The sequence below is a fragment of the Trichoderma reesei genome, assembly GCF_000167675.1.
Source record: "Trichoderma reesei QM6a unplaced genomic scaffold TRIREscaffold_9, whole genome shotgun sequence".
NCBI lineage: Eukaryota > Fungi > Ascomycota > Sordariomycetes > Hypocreales > Hypocreaceae > Trichoderma > Trichoderma reesei.
Window position 1 is genome coordinate 282,676 of NW_006711156.1, and position 24,339 is coordinate 307,014.

Sequence of the window (24,339 nt, forward strand, 5' to 3'; positions counted from 1 at the left end):
CTGAGCTGTCACTGTCCTACTAGAGCTAGCAAGACCTGCGCTAGAAATTAGCAGCCATCAAATCATTTCCACGTTTGCCGTTGGTTCCCGCAGTCCCGCCTGGTACAGCATTGAAGGTAGGTAGGTAAGGCTAGTACCTGGTATGCAATGATGCATCACCGTTAAAATGAGCTTCCCCCCAAATGACAGCTCCCGGATTATAGATGTTCCTTTCGCAGCTGAACCGCCCCGGCACCCGGCAATCCATCCTCCTTTGCTCAACATGTCCATCCATCAGGTTCCCTCGCCTGACCTTACCTATTCGTACATCGTATGGAACATTGACTGCCAGCCTCACAGGAAGACGTGGTGCCAAAAGCAGCAGCACGATTGCGACAGCACGGCGCGCGAGACCACTTCTCCAGCTACTTGACTCAGGTAATTATTCGCTCGTTGTTCGTTGCAACGCGAAAAGGCGCAATACCTACCAAAGAGCGAGCTTGTAGCCGCGGTGCCTCTGCTTCAAGACTGCCTCGTCCCCGCCTGCTAAAGCTCTAGGTGCATAAGTATCACGTTGATCATGGCGTTACTATCAGGATACTCACGTCTGCAGATGAGAACAGGTACAAGAGAGCAAGGACGACATCACGCAAAGAAAAATAACGACTGCCTGGGTGTGCCCTGTGCTTGAGCCCCAACATGCCGTCGCCAGAGACCGCCGTCACAGAGTCCACGGCTGAGCAGGCGGCTGAGTCGCCAGCTGCGGTCGCCGACTCTGTCCAGAAAGCGGCAAGCGAGGAGCGTGCCGAGGACTCGGACGTCGAGGCCGGGGAGGTGACCCAGGAGGACGAGTCTGACGGAGGGCGGGACGCCAACTCTGATGACAAGTCGCCGCCAGAAGAGTCGTCATCACGAACCGATGCGACTGCCGCTGGAGAGGCGCCACCGCTACCGAATGAAGCCGTCCCCGACGGTCCACCCTTGCCGGACGAGCCGGTGCCGCAGCAGCCAGAGGATGACGGATGGGACTGCCAGTGGGATCCCAGCAGCCAGGCCTGGTTCTTCTACAACCGCTTCACGGGCAAGAGCCAGTGGGAAAACCCTCGAGTCCCTGGCGCGAACGGCGCTGTGGTGACCTCGCATGTGGTTGAGCCCCAGCCGCCTGCTTACGAGAAGCCCGTTGCTGGAGGCTACAACCCGGCCATCCACGGCGACTACGATCCGAACGCGTGGTACGCCAAGAATAACGAAGAGGAACAAGATACCGCCGGCTTGGTCGGCGACCCTGCCGCCATATATGCCGCCACGGCGACCTTTAACCGCTACACTGGACATTTCCAAGCTGGAGAGGGCGCGGAGCGGCACTCCGACGAAGCCAAGTCGAAGCGCCAGATGAACGCCTACTTCGACGTGGATGCCGCGGCAAATGCTCATGGCGGCCGCAGCCTCAAGGCCGAGCGGTCCAACAAAAAGCCCACCAAGAACGAACTCAAGGCCTTTAAAGAGAAGCGTCGCGCGAGGAAGGAAGAGAAGCGCCGAGCTTGGTTGCGCGACTGATGCTTTTTTCTAGTTGATGAAGGGTCATGTTCTTCCGATTTCCATATAACCTCTGGTTTGGCCCTCTTTGCATGGCATTCCTCTTCCCCGACTCTTCCATATACCTTATACTGGGACATTGATTTTTTCTTTATCTAACCCAAGGGATTTCGGTTCAAAAAATACTTCAGACAAAGGACGGCGTTGGAAATAATAGGGCGCGCAGGTTTAGGCATATCACATATCTCTACATTATTCTTCCTCCTACTTCTTGTGTCGGTTGTTGAAAGGTTTTACTAATTGTAATGAAGAGAGTGTGGTCATTGTAAGCCGCATCGTACATTTTTATGTAGATATGTATATCCAATACATGGCTCGTGCCACTTCTCTACGGCTTAGTATCCTTGTTGTACTTTTATTTCAAGACAAGTCTACTCAATCCTCTTCGTCTTCCTCCTCCTCGTCATCGTCCAGCTCCATATTCAGGTGCACACTTCCATCGTCATCGCTATCTGACTCTTCCTGCTGCTCAACCCCCTTTTCACCCCCTTTCGTCTGCAGTGCGGTAACCGAAGCCGAGGCAGCGGCGGGCTCAGTCTTTTCGAGCTCCTGTCGCTTGGGGTTGATGGGCACGTCTGTACCCTCGTGCTTCCTCTTTGGCGGGGAAGCTGCCCTTTCGGTGCTCGATGTGGCGCGAGGCTCAAAGGGATTGGGAGCGGAAACGGTACTCTGAACTGGGAGATCAACAGTCGTGTCGGAACGTGAGGCTGCTTCTGCTGTCTTCTCCGACGTCGGATCCTGCATTTCCTCATCGGACTTGTGCTCCTTTTCCTCTTCTTGCCCTGCCTCCTCCTCCTCCTCCTCCTGCTCCTCCTCTTCATCGATTTGCTGCAACTCGGCAACCTCGCTTAGCGAGGCAAACATTTCGCTTCCGGCGCCCTGGACGCCACTGGTCCGCAGATTGCTGCGCAGAACCTCCAGCCCTTGATCGTGCGGGAACTGCTGCACCAGGTGAGGCAAGATGCTGGGATACATCCTGCCGTGCTGGTCCCTGTACGGATTGAGCACGCTGGCGAGCATGGCGTCGCGGCTGCGCGTCAGGATGGCCGTCTTGTCGAGGTGGCCGCGGAGGGCGGGCTTGAGGTACGACTGCGGGAGCTGGGCGAGGATGGCTGTCAGGAGGGCGCTGGCTGCGTTCCTGTGGTGCGGTTCCAGGGTGGGAGCTTCGGTTGCGGCGGCGGCGGCGGCGGGCTGGAGGAAGAGGTCCGTGTTGACGGTGGCGGCACCGCTCTTGGTGCCTTTGTTGGCGGCCGTGCTGGTGGTGGTGGTGGTGGTGGTGGTGGGCTTGTCGGCGGGTTTGAGGAAGCCGGCGTCTTGTTGGAGGTCGCGGCAGCATGCCCCAACTAGGGGATCCAGCATGTCCACGGCGGGCTTGGATAGTGTTGGTCCGGCGAGCCGGAGGATGGTGTTGAGGGTGGTGTATCCGGCTACGCGGACGGAGGGGATGCTGATGCCGGACTTGAAGACGCGAATGAGGTGGTCGAGGATTTCCGGGACCAGGGGCAGCATGTGTCTTTGCAGCCTCTCAAAGAGGGCGACGACGAGCTTCATGGCTGCGACGTGAATGTCAGGCATCAAGCTCCATAGCTCCTCCTTTTCTTCTCTGCCAATGGCCGGGTTGGTCTCGACGGCTTGTTCCCAGGTCTGGGACTTGGAGAGCCGGGCGACAAGGCAGACTCTGGAAACGGTATCCAAGAGGCCGCTGATGGGGATTACGACGGCAGCCTTGGTAGGATAGCTGAGCAGGTCGGCGAGGAAGTGGAAGAGCCCAATCAACCGCTCGGCACCGGCCTCGAGACCGGACCAGGCGGGCAAATTGTCGACAGAGGTGCCCTTGCCGTGTGGCTCTCCATCGACGTCGACCTGAGATTGTGAACGACCGCTGGTTGCCTCCCACGATTCATCGACGCCTCGAAGGACCTGGTCAGCGGTGGTATGAAACTCGTGGATAATTCCGTCGACGAGCTTGGCCCATTCTTCGCTGCCGCCGGACTTGGCCGCAACGAAGGGGAGGGAGGCGACCAGGCGCCGAGCAGCTCGCTGTAGGGATTCTGGGACGGAGATTTCATCCGAGCAGGTAGGCGCAAGGTAGACTCCGACAGCGGTCCGGATCTGGGAGCTGAAAGGACGGAAGGTAGGCGGGTATAAAGGGATCAGGGTCGAGAATGAGCTGCAGATGGTTTCAACGAGAGTCAAGGGCGCAGCTGGAGATTGAGCTTCCGAAGCTTTGGACTTGATGAGCTGCAGACATGCTGTGCCAAACGCCGGCAGGAAAGGCGTGGCAACCTCTCGCACGAGGGTCTGATAAGGGTGAACGAGCATGAAGATTTTGGTGAGAGTCACGATGGCTAGTTCTTTGGAGGCTGCGGGGTCGCCTTTCTGGACTTGGTATTAGCATTCCTGACTTCACAATAGACAGCATCTCAAAAATGAGGATAGGCGATATCCGTACCTGAACAATGGAAACCAGCCCGCGTACCCAAGCCTCAGAGCCGCGCAGAGTCTCCCAGCCTCCCACGTCAACGGCCGCCTTGATCAGGCCAATGGCGGCAAATCTGCCCTCACGACTCCGGCCATTCAGGTGAGTGGTGATGCTGGTCTTGAGCTTATGCACAAGCATAGACGTCTGAGAGGCATCGCCCTTGAGCTTCGGGTCCTGAGGCGCGGACAGCGCATCGCGGCATCGGAGGACGTGGCGGATGAGGGAAGGGAGGGAGTGCGGGAGCTGCGCCGGCGGGATGGACGTGAGCTTCCGGGTGAGGACGCGGAGGTCCGTCGTTGAGGCGGAGGATGACATGTTGGCTGAGATGGACCGTATATACCTAAAGGTAGATATAGACCTGTGCGGTTGAGGCTGAGATGGTAGGATCCTCGCGGGATGTCTGTGAGACGACGTTGGAAGGGAGGAGATGTGGACAAGCGGCAGCTTGCCACTGTAAAAGGCGACACTTGTAGCGTAAATCTGTCAGATGAGTGAGGCGCGATACCCAAGATCACAATCGTCAATTGGTCTTTGTATGCATCACCGCCGTCAAAATCTCATTCTTCGTGTGTACGTACGAATGCTTGTGGTGAGCTTACTCGAAACTTTTTTTTTTTTCTTCCATGTCAAATCCGTCCACTTTCCCATACGGGCAAAGTTCAGGTACCTGCAGCTCCTTGTCGAGCGACCGTGGGGTTCCGTGCGGCGCCCCTGATTGGTGCGTTGCTCCTGTGTACAAGGGACTTGATGCCTGTTCAGCGCAGCAGCGCCTCGCAATAGTGCACGAATTGCTGCTGTTAGCGCTGTAGCTGCACTAATCTTAAGCACTACGTCAAAGGCCCCGGGGCTCTGTGCTGCCACATGCTCCAGCCGCCTCCATCCCTTGGACGTCCATATTTGATTGTTCATCTCTCAACCAGCCTCGTCACCTCCCCCCTTTTCGCGTCGTCGCGACACCGTCCCTTTCTTGTCTTGTCTGTTTCTGTTATTGGCGTTCGAGGTGGCTCGCTGTTTACGCTTCAGCTGTCACTCGTCAGCGGCACAGGCAGCTTCTCTTTTTGGGCGTGCGTCGAGCTGCCGCTTGGGAGCTGAATAACAGCTGCGAGCCACCTTTTCCCAGGGTCCTTCTCTGATTTGCCCCCCTCTCTCCCCTGAGCTGGGCGCAAGATGGCTGCTGTAAGAACAGCTGCAGCTGTAACGACGGCCGGCAATTGTCGCTAACAGACTGTGGTTTCAGACAAAGGCGGCTCGCTATGCCGACTCGCTGGACGACGCCCGATGCGAGGGCAACTGGCCAGATGTTCCGGAGCTGGTTCGCAAGATCCGCAAACACGATCCGGCGCGAGAATGTATGTCCCCTATCCGACTCCCGACGGCTCGACGTCTATACACCGGAAGCTAATCAGGGGTGCTTGGTTCATCACAGGCCTCACGCTGACCGCCGAAACGGAATGCGCCATCTCCAAGGTGACCGCCGCCGGCACGCAGCCGTCCGACCTCGACGTCCCGAACCGACTCCCGAGGCTCATGGCCGTCATCGAGTCCGAATCGCGCCCCGAGGAACGGTTCCAGGCCCAGGTTTGCGTCGGGTGGCTGCATTGGGTGGTCGGCGAGTACTCTTTGGCCCTGGAGCGACTGCCCAAGAGCCTCACCGCAGAAATTCCAGACATCGACCCGGCGAATACGGCCTCGGAATGGACCAGCGTGTGTGCACTCAAGGCTGCCTACCTCAGGGCGAACTGCTTGATGAGAGACGGATTGAGGCTGCCTGCGCTGGCTGCACTGCAGGAGGGTCTCCCGTCACTGGACCGGGTCTGGAGCGGTCACGGCATCCGCAAGCAGCTGCGATACTGGTCAGAGCTGTTTCTTACGGAGCATTGCATGCTCACCAGCGAGGCGCTTCACAACAGCGAGATTTTTCTCGACGATCCCAACTCCATCTCCAGCTTCCGGTCTTGGGCGAGATACTGGAAAATTATGTCGGCCCCTGTCACGGGCGGCTTCGGCTTCAAGGGTTCCGTGCCGCGGAGGAGGATCTGGAACGAGTACTACCTGGCGTTGTCGCGAATCCTGGAGAACGATCTCCCCTATCCGACCGGGCAAGCTGAAAAGATGGTTGATGATATGTCGGCTCGAAGCCAGTTGAGGGTAGAATTGCAACGAGCAGAGTCGGCTTATCAGGCCCTCCTGCTCAGCGAGACTGCCTTTCCCCGAGCCGACGAAGAACGCGCGGAAGTCGAGACATTTATCAAGCAAGTCATGATGAATTGGTCCATTCTTTGCGGCCGTGGATGGAGTGAGCAAGATTTGGGTCAGGGTGGTCGGGATCTCCTGAGCCGGAGCGTCCTCGAAACACTGTACAGCGCCGCGACGAGAACATATCACTCAACTGCTATTCTCCGATCTTTATTCACCGTCCACTTGTCTGTGGCTGAATTTGACCTGGCCTTCAAAGCCCTCGACTCCTACCTGGACATTGTGAAGAAGGGCAAGGCGCGAGTGGCCAAGACGGGACACCCTGAGCCGAGCTTGGACGACGACAAGACTGCCTTGGAAACCGTGTCACAGGGTGTCATGGTGCTGTGCACGTACGGCCATCTGCAGGCTGCCGAAAAGGCCCGGCAGCTGGGTGCTGAACTTGAGGATTGGCTTTCCAAGCTTCCACACGTAAATGCGCAGGAGAACGGCACTCCTGTGATTGCGGAGGAGAAAGAAGAGAGCCAGGTGCAGCCGGACGCCCCACCGCCTCAAACCGTGGCCCTCGCATGGCAAGCCATTGGCCTTGCGCATGCTCACTGGTCTCGAGTGACGACCGAAGCCGGATCACGGGCTGAGATACAGTCCAAAGCCATCAGATGCCTCCGGAGGTCTCTGGCCCCCGAATACGGTCGGTCAAAGGACGTGCGAAGCTTCTTCGCCCTGGGTCTCTTGCTGGCTGAGCGTCGCGAGCTTGCTACGGCTATCGAGCTCGTCAGATCGGCGCTGATGGCCGTGCACGGGTTCGAAGAGGACTACAACCTGTTTTACGGGCCGTACTGGCAGGAGAGGTCTCTCATCCCCCTGTGGCACCTCTTGGCCCTTCTCCTGAGCGCCCGGCAAGACTACACCATGGCAGCGAGGGCCTGCGAGGGTGCCTTGGAGCAGTTCAAGGACCCGACCGTTCTCTTCGGCAAGGCAGACGGCGGGTTCCGCAGTGAGCACCTCAACGACGCCGAAAAGGCCGCGCCCCCGAGAGGACTTGTCGATGATATGAGTGATGAAGAGAAGGTGGGAATTCTGGACGTCAAGATGACACAGCTCGCTTTGGTTGAGCTCATGGAAGGACCAGACGTCGCCGTGAATGCCAGTTATGAACTGCTGACTCTGTTTGCACGATTATTCGGTAGCATCGACGTGCAACAGCCAGCACTCAAGCCACCAGTTGTGAGAGAACCGCCCAAGACCTCACGCACCTTCAAGGGCAGCATCTTTGGGTCGCGCGCGGACAGGTCGAGACCACCCACCAAGCAGATGAGCAACGCAACGCTGGGTGAGAAGACAGTAACGCCAGATCGGCCTGCCACGTCACACACGACTGCCCCTAGCATCGCCCCAACCGTTCAGGTCACGGCAGAAAACGGGACACGACGGTCACGGAGCGGCAGCCTCGGTGCCCAGACCCAGAGGAGCGAGTCTGGAAGGAGAAACAGTTTGAAGAAGAAGGCCACTAGAAGCGGCAGTCAGCGGCGTAGGTCGTCGAGCCTGGGCGGCCTCTCACATCAGGCTACTGTTATCGGAGACGACTCGACCGATCACGACTTCTTTTCCACCGCCGGCAGGCGTCTGCAGTCTCGAATGGCAAATTCCTCTCGGGGAAGGACGCGCTCTTCCATGAACTCGTACCTCTCCACAAACTCCAAGTACGCCGATGATGATCTATCAGGCGACGTTAGCTTCACCCTACCTCATCTTCTACCCCTGATCAAGTTCCCGAAAGACAAGGAGCGGAATCAGCGGACAGCCATTCTGATCAAAGTGTGGCTGATGATTGCCGGATTCTACCGCCGGGCAGGGATGCTGGAAGACTGCAAGGGCGCTGTTGCTGAGGCGCAGAAGCTCATCCAGACGCTTGAGAGTGATGTGGCAAAAGACCCGGCCAGCGGGCCAGCAACAAGCCGAAGTCCATCTTGGGGTGAGAAGAAGAGTATCGATGAGCTATGGGGTGACATATACTCTGAGGTAAGTTTGCTGATTACGGCTACATGTTGCAGATGGCTAACAAATAATTCAAGCTGGGTTTCCTAGCCGTGGCCAAAGAAATGCCATATGCTGCTCGGGCCGAGTTCGAGTCTGCTTTGGCGTATTACCCCGATCATCCCGCAGCAATCGTTGGACTATCCAACATTCTTCTTGACATTTATAGCGAGAAGCTGCTTCCAACGCCCGCAATCCCCCCCTTGGACGGACACGAGATCTTTGACGATGCCGGCCAAGCCACCTCTGAATCTTCGCCAACCGCCCTCAAGACGCTACCATTCACTCCCCTGGGGCTTGTCTCCGACCCCAGTTCAACCGACGCCAACCCTGGTGAAGGCGATGAGAAAGATTCTGCCAAAGCTACAGGCTCCGGCGGCGAGTCTCGAGATGAAGATGCACTTCCCCAGCCCTACAAGGCTTTCCATCTGCCTCTCATTGACCGCCTAGCCGCGCGTGACCGTGCATTTACGCTCCTGTCGGGACTTACCCGCCTCGGCACGGGCTGGGACTACTCAGACGCGTGGTTCGCGCTCGCTCGCGCCCACGAGGAGAGCGGGCATGTTGACAAGGCCAGGGAGGTGCTCTGGTGGTGCGTCGAGCTTGAAGAGGCCATGGGTGTGCGTGATTGGCGGAGTCTCGCCGGCGGAGGCTACATCATCATCTGAGCAAGTTGGGACGGCGAATTTTCAGACCATTCCGGCAAATCTTCTCCCACCCAACCTTTTTTCCCCCTTTATGGACCCCGTTTTTTTCTTTTCCTTTCTCATTCTAATTGGCTGCTGTTGGGGAGAAGAACAAGGAGGGAAATTGGTGTTGCGTGATGGAGGAGGGCACCGTATAAAGAAAGAGGAGGGAGATTTGTTGCGATAACAAGGCACGGTGTGGTGATTTACATAATGAAAGGTATAGAAATTGGAGTATATTAGGGCACTATACAGATTCTTCTCAGCTATTCTTCCTCTCCCCTTGCTAATCACCTTTGTTGCTGTTTGCGTTGGTAAGCGGTAGTCGCAGCAGAGTTTGGTTGATTTGTTTATTCGTTTGTCTGTTTGTTTGTTTTTTCTTTATTATCAAGATAGACTTAATTGATGGCGGCTAGCCCAGCGGGTTCTTCAAAATGGTCATCCCTTTTTTTTCTCACTGATCCTCGTGGGAATGTCATGGCAGCAGAGGAATGTACGACAAACGTGATGTCTTCTGCCATTGTGTGTCCCAGGTCAAGGACATGCAATTCATCATCATCAGCCTAACACCACAACGCAAAAAAAGCAACACCGGCGCTTTTCAACTAACTGAAAAGGGATCTATACATGTGCTTCACGAAACATCATCATGGGTTTAAAATATTAATTACACTATATACGCTACCTAAATCTTTTCCCCCCCTTTCTGCCTTTCTGCCTCTCTTCCTTTCCTTAACCAACAGAATGCTCCCTTTTTTTCCCCTTTGCCATCCACACCGACACGCGCGCGCCTTGAAACCAAACAACATAGGGGAATTCATTTCCAGCCATGTTTCCCTCTCTTGTCCTTGTGAAAGAATAAAACTTTTTGTGCAAAAAGGGGGACAGAGAGGGAAGAAGATATAGAAAGAGACAAGTGGCCGTATAAGGGGTTAGGTTTCGGTAGTAGTGCTGACTCTATAATGTGTTTTGTTTTCTTCTTCCTCCTTCATCGCCTTCTCTTCTACCCAGAAAGGTAGGGTATTGCTCTGTATCTGTATTTCTTTGTGAACCGCATCCGCCCTGCCTTGTATACCCCGTCCTGCATCCATGTAGTTCAACCTCTACCGAACCGAGCCCCCACTATCCCAGAAGTGGTATATAAGTTTTCGATACTATCGTGTGTATAGTAGGTATGATGGCATTACCGACGACTCAGCATGTGCTGCAGGTATGTAGAAAATTGCCTCTTGTCCGCCGAGGTGGTCAACGATCGCAAAAAGTCATCTCCGTTGATGCCCAGGCTAGGGAAAACCTCGTTCTGCATCTGTTGTATGAACATGTCGCCTGTTTTGGTGTATATCGTCTGCTCCAAAGCAGCAATCTCTGTCAAGACTTGCTTCGTCTGTGCGTCGCTCGACGGCTTAAAGTTAGGATTCCGCAGGACCTCCCAGCAAGTAGAATGGAACCTTTCCATCATGAAGTGATCGAAGCCGGGGATTACCGGGCTGGGACTGCCGGTGGGTGCCGAGGGCGTCTTTGAGATTGTGGCAACGTCAGGGCCGCCCCAAAGCGAGGAGATTCGGCCCATAATGGTAAAGGCCAGGCGGCTGGGGCCGAGGTTTCCGTCCAATGTCTTTGCCAGCTCGAGGACAGAAGCAATCATGGGCTCAAAGAAGCCTTGGTTCGCTTCGCTGACAAGAACACCTTCCAGCCCGTTGTTGAGGATGATTTGAATGAAGGAGAGATATTCTCGCCGGAGCTCGGCCAGCTGTATCTCGTCGTCCGTGCCAGAGATGGGCTCGCCCAGGCCTCCAAAGATTCGCTGGAGGAGAGGCGTCAACAGCATGTTGAGAACCTCGTATATCTCCGACTTGAATCCAAACACCACTTGATCGAGAAGACGCAAGAACATGGCCATCTCATCCTTGGATGAGCTCTGAGAGAGCAGTCCTTCGATCCACTTTGGAAGCTGTGGGAGAACGGCAGCACCCAAGACGCCCAGCAGTTTTGAAAAGGCAGATCTGCATGCCGTCCTGATTTCTGCCGACGAGTTCAGCTCGCTGAGGGCGATAAGGATTGCCTCCGCCGCGCGAGAAAACTCGTCCGAGACAAGCTTGTCCGGCGGGCCATGCTGGTTTGTCGCCGCAGTCCCGGGAGTCCAGTCGGAGAAGCCATGGGCAAGGGTACCGAGAGCCAAGACGATGTGATGGATCTGGAGTGTCGCCTGCGCGTCGCCCCCCTTGGCGCGAGGAAGATGAACCTCCATATCCCGGAAGAGGGGGTCCATTACCGATCGAGCATACAATGCCTGCTTCTCTGCCGGAGTGCTATGTGTAGAAGAGATGCATCCGATGGCCTCGAAGAGGTAGAGCTGGCTGGTGAAGAGCGCATCCGCAGAATGATCCGACTCGTCCGAGGACATATCATCATCAGCATCCTCTCCAGGCACTTCCGCTTTGATGGGCAGCAGATCTCCAATCGACTGAATGACCGTCTCGGCGACGTTGCCGACACGAGAGCGCAGGTGCTTGATGAACCTGTGGAAGAGATACCAAGACCGGGTCTTGATACGCACATGGTTGTGGTGGACCAGACGCACGAAATTTTCCAGGACCTGGGGGATGTACTGGGAATGAGACTCGAAAACCGCACAGTATCTAACACAGATCTCCATGTACTGAAGGAGGATTGCGGGATGAGAGAAATTGGCAATACCTAGAGTCAACTTGTCAGCTGGTTGTCCAGATATAGGAAGACAAGTGAGCGCCCATGGGCTGCTTCTCACAAGGGAACTCACCTGATTCAACCATCTTCTGCATCATCACGACCAGTCTCTCCGACGCTTCAGAAGACGGCTGGTTCTTCGTGCCAAGACCCTGGTTCGGCAACGCAAGCTCTCCGAAGAGGTACATCTCATGCAGTGCGAGGTCGAGGTCCCGCCAATCCATCTGCGATCCCGCCTGGTCCAGCGTCTGGAAAGTGGTGGCCACGAGATTGCTCAGAACGTCCATATACAAGCCCTGGTCAATGGCGGCAATGGTTTTCTGGAGATACTGCAGGCGTCGCCTGAGCTCTTGGAACTCTGCCTCGTCCGTCTGCTCGTCCTCATTTCCCCATGATGATGTCTCGTCGTATCGCATCTTCCGAATGATCGCATTGAGAATTGGTGACAGCATGCCAGAGTATTCTGGGCTAAGCTGACCCAGCTTCCGCAGAAAGGTGAGGAGGTCGGTCAATGATGGGATGACAGTCGAGCACACCTCATCGTATTCGTCGGAGAAGAACCGCAGGAGAAGCGGAAGAAAGCCGTCCAGATGCTGCTTGGCCAGCGTCCGTGTCTCTTCGCTGGCTTGGTTGTCGTCGAGAGCCCTCACAATATCCGACACTGTGGTGTTAACGAGCTTGGCAATAGCCTCGGCAAGATCTGTGTCGTACTGCGGGGTGCCCTTGAGTTCGTTAAGCATGGGGCTGGCGACCAGCTGGCTCACAATGTTCTGCAAATTAAGGAACGAGATCATGTCCATCTTGTCCGCCGACCGCATCTTCTTGCCGCAAATCTCCGTCAGGGTATCGATAGCAGTATCCCGCACCTTGTCCTCACTGCCAGTCCGCCCAACCACGGGCAGCAGCAGGTTCAGCATGTCCTGGCTGACGACGAGCGAAATGTCCATCCAGCTCACCCACTTGCCGATGACTTTCAGAACAAGGTCAACCACGACATCGTTTCCGCTGTATCTGGAGAGCAACTGTTTCCACGACTCGGCGACCTTTTGCATATCCTGGGCGCGCAGCTGATCTTTGAGCTCGGTATTTCGCTTCGAGTCGCTCGTCTGCCGTGACAGGAGCATATCTGCAATCTCATCGTGCACCGACGACAGGACTCGCAGGTAGAAGAGAACACCGGGCACGTTGTCGATGTTTTGAGGGAGCCCGGTCAAGTCGAGGAAGTCGTCGAGGAAGCTCTGCCAGCCGTCACGATAGAGGAAGACGAAGAGGTATGTCAATGTCTGCGTGAGCTTGTTCTGGAGGTGCGCAGGATCCGGCTCTTGCTGAGCCCCGGGGCCGTATGCTTGGCGGACATACTGCAGCAGTGTCTGCTTAAGGAAGGCCAGGCTGTCGGCATCGAGGCCCTGAGTGTGAACGGCGAAGTTGACCACCTCAAGACACACCATACGCACGACCTCGGACGTTCGGGGGATTCGAGCAAACAGATTCGTGCACGCTTGCCATCCTGATGGGTCGGTCCTCAGACGGTTCAAATAATCAAACGCCTGCTCCTTAACAGACTGATCGGAGGCGGGATTCGACAAAATCTCGACGGCGTTCTCGACCTAGAGGTAAACGATCGTTAGCTATATGCTGGGCCTCGGGGCAGCAAATGTGGCCATCGGCCACAAGAGGCGTTTGCTCGGCGAGGGAGAAGCGAAAATCTCGATGGCCGTTGTCTTGTTTCTTTCCTCCATGATGGCTTCAGCGGGAGATTGCCGATGGCGGGGCACCACAGGAAGAAAAAAAATCCATAGAGGGGAAACAGCAGCCAGGGTCTCGTGTGTCCAAGACATGCAAACTGACGTACCTGGCTCTCCATGCTTGCAGAATGATATCAAGAAGTGACAACAAAAGAAAAAAAAGAGAGAAGAAAAGCTCTAGAAGAGCGTGTTTGCTGAAGGGGGGCGCTGCTATAACTCTGGCAGCCTTGTGAATGCAACATGCAGCATGCTTAGACTAGTAGGCGGCACGAGGCTACCGCGAAGGCATGCCTGGGTCGAAAGTCTTTGTTTTCGTTCGTGTTCGTGTATCGCGGAAAGAAAAAGTCGAGGCGGCGGATGTCCAAGTCTTGGAAGGTTTGGTCGTCGTGGGAGTATCGAGGTAGAGGAGAACCCACAGCTGTCACAAGCCAGCCTTGCACTTGTTCGTTCGTTCGCTCGGACACGGAAATGTGCGTCTTTATTCGCTATTTCGAAAGTCGGTGCAGCCTGTGGGGGTGGTAGATACAGATGGAAGAAGTTTGAAGCGGATGATTTTCGGGCAAAAATCCAGCGCTGTGGGCACGGAGTCCGCACTGTGCCGTCTCACGGCATTTTTTGGTGCCTGCTTCACAGTGCGGTCTGAACCTCATTCGGTTATCAAGACGGCGGCGGCATACCTAGGTACGAAGCTGTGATAACATGAGCTTCATGGAACCTTGAAGGTATACACGCTGAAAGCCTCTGACGACCTTGTTATTGGGCGTCTGCTCGTGCACTTGAATTATTTACTGCCTACGCTACGAGGAATGGCATTGGTCGTGTCATGGTCGATGGTGCTGTAAACTCGCGTCTGCTCACGTGCACATGTAGATCCAAAGTTGCAGACACTGCAGCTCAAGGACGAGATGAAATCGCTGATGAGACTAAACAATGAGTACCTACTCTTATCAACAGGTTAGGGTGCATACGGCCGTGGCATTCCTCTTACAATAAGCGTGTTCACCGAGCGTTGGATCTGCAGATTGCGCACGAGTTGCCTTAATATCGTGAGGTGCGGTATAAGGCGATATAGGTACCTACAAATCGCCCCTGTACGAGATACCTCCTCGGAAGCATCGAAGCTCCGCCTTGATGAGTAAGTAGGTACATTGTTTCTCAGTACGCGTAAACGGCTGGAGCAATTCGTGTGACGTAGGCCGATCTATCACCCTTTTTGAGTGACATCAAGAGGAATATGATAGTAGAGGCCGAGTTTGCAGAAGCATTTGGTCATACTACCCTAGACCGTGAACACAGGTGGCATGTTGGTTCCCCTACAGCTTCGTCAAGGAGCTGGAAAGCTACTAGGTAGGTAGATACCTCTGGAGTCCATGCTGGAATCCATTACTTTTGCATCTAGTATTCGAGCTTGCGGGTTCATCTGAGCCGAAGCCACATCATTTGCTCTACGCCTGCCTTGTCGAAGCGTCGAAGCGTCGAACGAGGGACCTCGACACTCGCCTTCAGAGATCTTTCAAACAACCAAGCATGTCAGTTGTGGAGATCAAGATCACTCAACGTCATCGAAAGCCTCTCTATACATCCAGTCCTCCCGTTGATCGACGGAGGTAGGCTGCAAGGCAGTCATGAAGCGGACTCGAAGCTCTACGGAGCCGGTGGGACGCCTTGGGGGGGGGGGCAGAGTCGAAACGCCGACATACACGACGCCACTAGAACGCTGAGCATATTTGTCGTCGAACGAGCGGCTTGATCTTCTAATAGCGCAGGAGGAAAGAAGGGGCGAAATAGATAGCTGTACCTGCTGTACTGCGTACCACCCGCTGTGACTCGTGTAACAGTGGCGACAAATCATGCGATGCAAATGCGACCAGCCGATATTGTGGTCATTTCGTCTCTTGTTTCGTGGCGCCGGCAAAATAAGCTTCATCTCTTTGCTTATGAGAGGATCATGGTTCGCCGAGTACTCTCACATAGTAGTGCGTAAGTAATCGGAAACTGGTATTAGTAGTACTTGGCGGGTTAACTAATAGCCTGGCTATAAGGCCCCTGCCTCTCCTTACTAAAGAGGCAGGGACCTAACCTATATCTTTTATTAATATATATCCTTCTTTTTTAACTTTATAATACTATAACTTAATTAAATTATACTTAATTACTTTTAAATTTTTATAAAATCTTAATTAACTTCCTTATTTTAATATATTTAAATTTAAAAAGGATAGCTTAATATATATAGCTGCAGTAGTATAGTTTTATATTAATAATAAAATACTAACTTATTAAATATATATAAATTTATAATTTATATATCCCTTAATAATTTATAAAACTATATTATAATTTTATATTAATAAAAATCTTATTAAGAAATATATATAATTTTTAAAGGCTAGCCTAGCCTTACTTAAAGGCAGAACTAGCAGCATGCCTATAGCTTTAATTAAAAAAGAGGAAAAAGCTATTATAATATATACTTAAAGAATAAAAGGCAGCTCTTTTACTTTTATAAAGGCTTATTTTATTAACTAGGCTAACTTCCTTTATTATTATTAATTATTTAAACTAGTTCTTAATTTTAATAAGTATTAAATCTATAGATTTAAAAATAGGTATTTTAAATTACACTTTTAAAAAGTAAAGATTAAAGAAATATAATAAGCTAAAGTAAAGCTTAATATTAATAAGCTAGAGTTATAGTTTAAGAAGTTAAAAGCTATAATTACTGCCTTTAATATCTTAGCTTATAACTTTTAAAACTTTAATAAAACTCCTTTATAACTTAAATAAATAAAAAGCTTATTAAGACTTATATTAATATAAAAGAAAAGTAATATATATTTAGTTATTTTTTAATTAAAGAATAAAAAGTCCTTAACTTTTATTAATACTATTAGTATTATTAATAAAGCTATCCCTTTTTTTTTATTTTTTTTATAAAAGTTATTTTTAAAGATTATATAATAGCCTTAATTAATAAAAATATAGTTATTATATAAATAATAACTAGATTTAATAATACTTAATAAGCTTTATAATAGCTATAGTATTTTAATTATAATTTCTTTACTTTTAACTTAAGCTTTAAAAGCTATATAATTAAAAGTTAATTTAGCTACTTATTAAAAATAACTTAATTAACTTAAAGTAAAACTAAATATTATTAATAAGGTTATATTAAAAAAAAATAAAAACTATTTACTAGCTTTTATTAATAAATAGATTTACTACTTATAAAAACCTTAAATTTATATAGTATTATAATCTTTTTAATATTATGCCTTTTAAGCTTTTTTTATATATAAGCTATTTTCTTTAACCTTTTAATATTAGTATTTATTAATATTTTAAGCAGTAATAGTAAAAGTTTTTATAAAAGTTTATAATCTTTAATAATATAAGTATTATAAAATATAACTTCTTTTATTAATAAAATAAAATATATAAAGCTGCTTTTAAAGCTTATTATATTTATATTAAATTTAAAAAAGCTAGCCTTTAGCCTTTTAACCTTAATTTAGTATTATTATTACTTTATTATAGCTAAAAGTAATAGCTAAAGCTACTTTTACTTAGCCTTTTTACTTAAAATATAATCTTACTGCAGTTAATTAAGAAGTTAGTATAGGATATATAAAAGAAGCTTAAGATTTTAAGTAGCCTAACTTAAAATATTATTTAAAATACTATTACTTATATAAATTATATAATAATTTTAAATTATTAAAATAAGAAAATATAATAACTTTAAAATTATTAAATTTAGTATAAAGTGCGCTAAATAAAGACTTACTATTAAATTTAAAGTATTACTAATAATACTTATATTATTACTTAGCTTTATAATAAAATAGCTGCTTAATAATAATAAAAAGTAAAAAAAAAAGCTTAAGTATAGGCTTATAAGTATTAATATTAGCTATAATAATAATATGCCTTAAATATAGCTAAAGCCTTATTAAAGCCTTACTTTTATAGCTAGGCTGCTATTAATAAATAAAAATATTAAAAAAAGGCATTTTAAGTATATTTTTAAAATTAAAAGACTTTAAAAAAAAGAGAGATATTATAATAATTTATATAAAAATAAAATAAAGCTAATAATAATTATTATTTCTTTTTTTTAAAAATAATACTATAGCTTAATTTTTTAAAAATCCTTAAACTTATAACCTAGCTTAAAAAGGTTAAAAAAAAGCCTAAAATTAATAAAAAAGCTAACTTAAAAAATAATAAAATTAATTAAAGCCTTAAGGCTAATTATATTATAATATTATTATTTAATAATACTGCTAGTAATAATATTAAAGAAGATAATAATAATAATAATAATAATAGTAATATTAAAATTATTATAACTTTTAACTATATAAAGACTTTATTTAGTTATTATTTTAATATTTTTAGGTTCTTTTATATAAAAGGTCTTAGCCTTAAACTTAATAAAAAAATAAATTAAGAAATTAATTAAAATTTAAAAGAGTTAAAAGTTTTAAAGGTATATAACTTATTATTAAAAGATAAGCCTTTTATTATTATTATAAAATATTAAATTAGTATATTATAAATATAAATATATCTTTTTTAATATTTTTAAATATAAATTATATTACTATAATAATACTTAATATATTAATTTTTATATTAAAAAAAACCTTAAATATAGTTTTATATAGCTATTAATTCTTTTTTTATTTTCCTTTTACTTAGGCATTATAGTGCAGCAGTTATGCTATAATAAAAGGATATGCATTAATAAAAGATATAGGTTAGGTCCCTGCCTCTCTAGTAGGGAGAGGCGGGGGCCTTATGGCTAGGCCATTAGTCAACCCGCCGAGTATGTAGGAGCCCAAGATCTCTCGAGGTTGCGGATAGTGTGGCTGTGATGCCCTCTTATCCAGACGCACGCACCAGCGTACCTTGAGGGGCCAGTGGAGGTTTGGACGTCACCGAGCGACAAGAGCGAAAGAGGGACGAGGAAAGAAAGGCAGGATACCAGAATATGACGTAGAGAGAGGCGAAGCAGCAGCAGCAGCAGCAGCTCGGTGCATGATCGACGGGAGCCGTTTACGCGCCGTGCAACAGCTGAAATGAGGTTGAGCACTGCGAAGCATCACAGACAGCGCCAAGCAGACAGCGCCAAGCAGCCACCTGGGTCCATTCGGCGGATAACAGCAGCCAGCCAACGCGCCGACGCGACGATCTATGGAGAAGGAGTTTAATTGAAGGAAGCTGGCAGGGGAGCACGCGGACAAGAGACAAGACGGACGCATCCTGCGCACTCGAGACACCTGCAGGCTGCAATTGTGCGCGTTTTCCCGCCCTCACCGCCATCACTCACTTGGTCCAGCTCGCTTCGTCCCTGCCTGCAGTAGCATCACAGAGATAGTCATGTTCCCTGTCGGCACTCTAGATGATGGAGCAGACACACCTGGTGCCCAATCCAGCTCAACAGCGCCCCCTCCCCCTCGTCCAACTGGACTCTTCGGGGCCTCTTGACCACCATCTCAGGACAGGAGAAGGCCTAGTCTGACGAGTTACTAGGTAGTAGTTGTACTAGCATTATTAGCAGCTGCGTAGCTTCGGGCTAATCAAGGGACAGCAAGGTGAAAAAAAGAGTAGCATCTTTGCCTCCCCGACGCTCGGCCGCAACCCTGCGCAGCGAAGTGCCGCCGATTCACCTTCTCAGAGCAGTTTGGCCTGGCTTTTTCGACCTTCCCACGTTTCCGCGGCTAATTTAGTGACAGTCTCTTCTCCCCCCCCATTCTCTCCTCTTTGGTCCCATGGCGGACGAGACGGTCTGTCTTTGGCGGACTCCACCGAGTGCGGGCGGCCACAGAGGAGCAGAGATAGTGGCTCGGGTTCATTGGAAAGCAGAGCCAGCCACAGAGCGAAGCATCATCCCCAAGATTCAAAAGTGAGATGGGCAGATGGAGGGACGGTTCCTGCATTAGCGCACGTGTGGCGGCAGCCTAAGGTACCTACTGTACTGTACATGCAGCTGTGGTATTACTGTACACAATTTCAGGCGCTACCTGTTAGTATTATCCCGCGTGTTGATGAGAGCTGCAGTGCTGGTGATACGCTGGGCATCGTGTTGATACTGCCTGGTACGTAGTATCTGCCTTCATGCAGTAGAAACCATAGATGGGAATCGACTGACCACTGCTGTATTTGCGGAGTAAATTGCTCAGGGGAATTCCGGGAAATACACTAATACCGTACCTAGGCACAGGTACCTGTAGCGTGTTGATGTCGCCGTGATATCCAGGTAAGGTAAGGTACCTACCGTAGGTAGCGATGATGGACACCTCAGGCATTCACCTCCAACTGCGAGGGTACGTTCCCTCTGTCTTTTCTCTCGTGGAGGAGGCATGGCAAGCAACAACAACAACAGTGACCTACATAACAACAACAGAGAGCAACGATGGCAACATCAGCCACCCTCTCGGGCAACTCCGCGTCATGTCACCGCCCGTCTGTTTGTTTCATCCCTTGCCGCCACTTTTCGAATGACAGCTTCGCAGCGAGATCAATCCATCCTCATGGGAGCAAAACCTATTCGCACAATCACGAGCACCATTCCACGGTTCATGCTGGTCGCGCTGTCTGACAACTCCACTCAGTCAGCAAAGAGACCTGGGCCATCTCCGGCTAGTACTGGTAGAACAAGACTGATCTTGCTGCTGCTGCTAGCAAATTTACGGGGAATGAGGCAAATGCAGAGCTTTTGAACGGGCTTGTTGGCCCTGCTGCTTGTCCTTTGGTAACGTGCCAACTACACCGGGCCAACACGGTGCACGTGGTGGAGAGCTCCCCTCCTTGCTTCTGTTCTGGATTCTGTGACGACAAGGGCAAAGCAACTGGGCACCCCGGCATCAGATGTGGCACGCGGACTTTGTTGTTACTCAGACAGATCTGAGCTTTGTCGGGACGTGTTGGACAGACGCATTCATGCATGCGTGCTTGTACTAGAAGCTCGAGGTATCAGCGTTACATGCCTCCAACGTGTATAGGAGTGGGTGGAATCGGAGCTCTCCTGACACCAACAGCTGGATCTTAGGGTTCTTCAAACGGACAACCGGCCAAGACCCAGACCGCAATGCACTCTTGCATGCATACGAGTACTCGTGCAGCACTGCTGCTGCTTGAAGGAAATACGCACTTCCATCCAGTGGCAACTCCATTTTGGCGACAAGGTCCGGGCTGGAGTCGACGTCGGAGAATCCCCTGCTGCTAAAGACATGTCCATTACAGGAAGGTTGGATGGGTCAGCTCGTTCGCTATCTCGAGCAACATCCCGGCAGCACTGGGGTCCAGCAGATGCTATAGACTCCTTGCCCTCCAGAGATGCTACCTTGCCCGACGACACGGATCAGAGAAGGCTCGGTACTGATGCTACTTTTGCCGTGGCGAGGGCCAAGGCTGGCTTTAGAAGCAATGCTTCACTGCTCAACCACTACAGAGGGAAGGGTCAACTTCGCCAATCTCGCCATCCTCATGCAGGCCCCAGCCTTCTGTCGCCTCCTTGCGCATCTCGGTAGGCCTGTCGCAGCCTCGATGGTACTGTTATCAAACGCCGCCCTTTGGGAGCCCACAAAACAGATCAGCTTGAGACCAAGCTGCAGCAAAGAAGCAAAACAAAGAAACAAACAGAGGCAGAGGCCCGCCTCCCGCCTCCCGAGTCGATCAACCAAGATTCTCAGCCGTGCCACTTCACCTCGGAACCGCGTTAGAAGGCGATGCCTGTCCATGGAACGGCGCAAAGAATGCTGTATACGAGCTAGGATTATCGGATCCAGAGATTAGAGTGCAAGCATCATCAGACATGTAACCAGCGGAACGATGAAGCCGGCAACGAACATATCATACTAGTCGACGAGGTACCAGCTCGCGTACTCCGTCCGTTGCTGTCCATGGGGCGCTCTAGTCTTTCACGGATGCCAACTGGGAAGGTTTTGGGAACCAGGGCGACATGTGTAAAGTACAACCTTGTTCGTCTGCACGTGTCTCGGCCTGGAATAACAGAGACGGTGAGCAAATCACACGTCGAGATGAATGATTGCAATAACGACCCGTCTCCAGGTAGTCTGTCCAACTGCTGCGATCAATATCCTGATTGTGCTCGTTGGACAGAGAGGAAAGGCGAAGTGGAAGGTTAGAGGAAGAGAGAGAGAGTGAGTGAGTGAGCGAGGACATGCGCGACTCCTCTCTTCTCTGTCTCTCATTGACGGGCGCCGTTGCTTCAGCCATCAATGCCTGCACTGCTCACCAAGAGATTTGCAGTTCTATTGCCTCGTACGGCAGACTCGCACAAAAGGCGGCCAGGAAAGACAGCAGGGGTCGTGGCCAATAGCGAGGTGATGTGTTGCCGCTGCAAGCACCCACAAGATGAAGCCGCCGCTCATTCGCGCGTTGGACCTGGACCGTTTGCCACACGGTACGGAGCGATGTTGTACCTGCAGAAATCAGAGACAGGGGTTGGCCCGGCATGGTTCGTGAGCCCTCCATCGTGCCTCTGTGCGAATTGGCGGATGAAACTGGCGCGACAAGCATCTCCACCTCGACACCCACTTGCGAACCCCCTAGATTGACATCCGCTCTGGGACGCAATTTCCCGGGGTATCCAATGGAGCCAACGGGACCAATGGATGGATCAATGGGGGCGCGAGGTCGACGTTGGACGTGAGGTCAAGCCGTCGGGTCGATATGCGCCCACCATGCAGCGAGAGGAGAGGAGAGGAGAGTGGAGGAGGCGGTAACAGCAGTATTAATATGCGGCCACGCTCGACTCCAAGGGCCTTCTCTTCTTTCTCCTTCTTTTCCTCCTCAGCCCAACAAGCACAATCGCCAGCTCGCTCTTGACTTCGGTCGTCCATTCTTTCAAACAACCAAACAAACAAACGAAGCTTTACGCTTTCATCCACTCTTTCTTTGACCAATCTATACTTTGTTCTTCAAGAACCTTTCCAAAAACAACCAAAAAGACAATCAAGATGCGTTTCACCGTCGCCGCTGCTGTCCTGGCCACCTCGGTCCTCGCCCAGGAGCCCATCTCCACCGACTACACCACCGAGTTGGTCACCATCACGGCCTGCCCTGAGACCGTCACCAACTGCCCGGCCCGCCAGCAGACCACCTCCGTGGCCACCAACACCATCCCCCTGACGACCTCGACCGTCTACGCCACCTCGGTCCACACCGTCGTCTCCTGCGGCCCTGAGGTCACCAACTGCCCGGCTCACAGCACCGTCCTGTCCACCGAGACTGTTGCTGTCTCCACCACCATCTGCCCGGTCGAGGCCACCCAGACCGCCGTCCCCGTGCCTACCACCCAGGCCTGGTCCAACAGCACCGGCGTCTACCCCACCGGCCCTGCTGGCGGTGAGAGCTCTGCTCCCGTCTCCGTCCCCGTCTACAGCATCCCCGCCGTGTCTTCTTCTCCCGTCTACACTGCTCCCGGCTCTCCCGTCACCCCCGTCACCAGCGGCTTTGCTGCTCCTACCGGCCTTGCTCCCGTCAGCTCTGCTGCCCCCGTCTGCCCCGGCAGCTCCGTCGTTGCTGTGACCAAGAGCTACACCACCGTCCTCACCTCGGTTGAGTACCAGACTGTCGCCGTCCCCTGCGCTACCGGCCCCGCTGGTGGTGCTCCCGGCCCCTCTGGCACCGGTGCCGTTCCTCCCCAGCCCACCGGCCCTGCCGGTAACGGAACGTGAGTTTATCTTTTATCTACATTGCCTGAAAGAGACAAATATGCTAACTAGTTCTTCCAGCACTGGTGTTCCTCCTCCCGTCAGCGGCGCTGCCTCTTTCGCTGGCTCTGCCGTCTTCGCCGCCGTTGCCGGTGTCGCTGCCCTGATCCTCGCTTAAGCGTCTTCCTTTTCTTCTCCTTTTGAATTAAAGGCCTGCGGGACATGGCAAACGCACACACTCACGACAGGGCGGAAAAGCCTCTTCCTTGAGATCTGGTTTAGACATGTACAGAAGTTTGATCTAGATCTTTATTCTTGCAAATAATAACTAGAGCTTTTACGGCAACCACCGGGATACCCTCAAACTGTTTTCTTCGGGGAGTGTGTACTTAATCTTCTAATTGCACGGGCGTTCGCGGGGACGGAGGCTCGGCAGACAGTCGACTGCGCGGGTCTTGGTCCTGGATGTCTTTTTCTTTTTGAACGAAGCATTTTTTGGTCACGAACTGAGATATCACTTTTTTATAACGACTTTTTGTGCTTTTCAGCCATTTCAAATTTACTCTTTCCACTGAACTGAAAGCCTGCATGTCTTTTTGCCATCTATGCTTCGTGAAATTGCCCTTTGTGAAATTTGCAAGGGAAGAAAATTTCTGTGTGGAATATTGTGTGACCCCTGAAGGGTATTCTCTCTAACTCAAGTGTCAGTGCCAATCAACCGGGCACCTGGAGCCATCAGGTTCTTTGGACTTGCCCAACCCCCCCTGTCGACGTTGATTGTTCTCATTTCCGCGAAGCGCCAGCTTGTTTCCTGTTGTGGGCAAAGCTGTGTCTTTGTGGGTGGGCACGGGCTCATCCATCCGCACACCACCATATTTCCCTTCGAGGTGTGAAGCATTTTATAATGAGTACGTTTTAGCCGTCGTTTCTCGGTGGTCTTGCCTGATTGAGGGAGAATTTCTCTCTCGATGATGTGTGTGTGGACGACGCCGGCTGATGAGGGATGCTTGTGCGGGTTTGATGAATCTTGGAGGGATATTGAGCTGTCATGGGGGCTGCGAAGGAGGGTGAGCATGACTTTGATGCGGATGGTGAGCTGGGGAGAGTTTAAGGGATGGCAATTGGAGGTGTGTATACTTGATCTTTTGTAGCTCGGGCGTACTTAGCTTTGTTCTCTGGACTGGATGTACATGTCGTCTGCTGGATGGAATGCTAGACGTTGT

The 24,339-nt window shown here is 50.8% G+C and overlaps 4 protein-coding genes across 4 annotated transcripts; 2 read left to right on the forward strand and 2 right to left on the reverse strand.

Annotated features, from left to right (window-relative positions):
* Nucleotides 1-316: 316 nt before the first annotated feature.
* TRIREDRAFT_77848 (uncharacterized protein) lies at nt 317-1,536 on the forward strand (the record flags this gene model as incomplete). Its single annotated transcript, XM_006965248.1, has 2 exons — nt 317-537; nt 593-1,536. The coding sequence occupies exon 2, from the start codon at nt 679-681 to the stop codon at nt 1,534-1,536; it is 858 nt and encodes a 285-aa protein (XP_006965310.1). The 5' UTR covers nt 317-537; nt 593-678.
* Nucleotides 1,537-1,950: 414 nt separating this feature from the next.
* TRIREDRAFT_3891 (uncharacterized protein) lies at nt 1,951-4,372 on the reverse strand (the record flags this gene model as incomplete). The annotated part of the gene is made up of 2 exons (XM_006965151.1): nt 1,951-3,954; nt 4,028-4,372. 2 exons carry the CDS (start codon nt 4,370-4,372, stop codon nt 1,951-1,953), a joined length of 2,349 nt encoding a protein of 782 aa, XP_006965213.1.
* Nucleotides 4,373-5,011: 639 nt separating this feature from the next.
* On the forward strand, nt 5,012-9,175 carry TRIREDRAFT_77850 (uncharacterized protein). Its single transcript, XM_006965249.1, has 5 exons — nt 5,012-5,233; nt 5,295-5,406; nt 5,484-8,275; nt 8,329-8,589; nt 8,638-9,175. The coding sequence occupies exons 1-5, from the start codon at nt 5,225-5,227 to the stop codon at nt 8,956-8,958; spliced, it is 3,495 nt and encodes a 1,164-aa protein (XP_006965311.1). The 5' UTR covers nt 5,012-5,224; the 3' UTR covers nt 8,959-9,175.
* A 984-nt stretch (nt 9,176-10,159) lies between these two features.
* TRIREDRAFT_3892 (uncharacterized protein) lies at nt 10,160-13,546 on the reverse strand (the record flags this gene model as incomplete). Its single annotated transcript, XM_006965152.1, has 3 exons — nt 10,160-11,673; nt 11,756-13,289; nt 13,535-13,546. 3 exons carry the CDS (start codon nt 13,544-13,546, stop codon nt 10,160-10,162), a joined length of 3,060 nt encoding a protein of 1,019 aa, XP_006965214.1.
* Between the last annotated feature and the right edge of the window lie 10,793 nt (nt 13,547-24,339).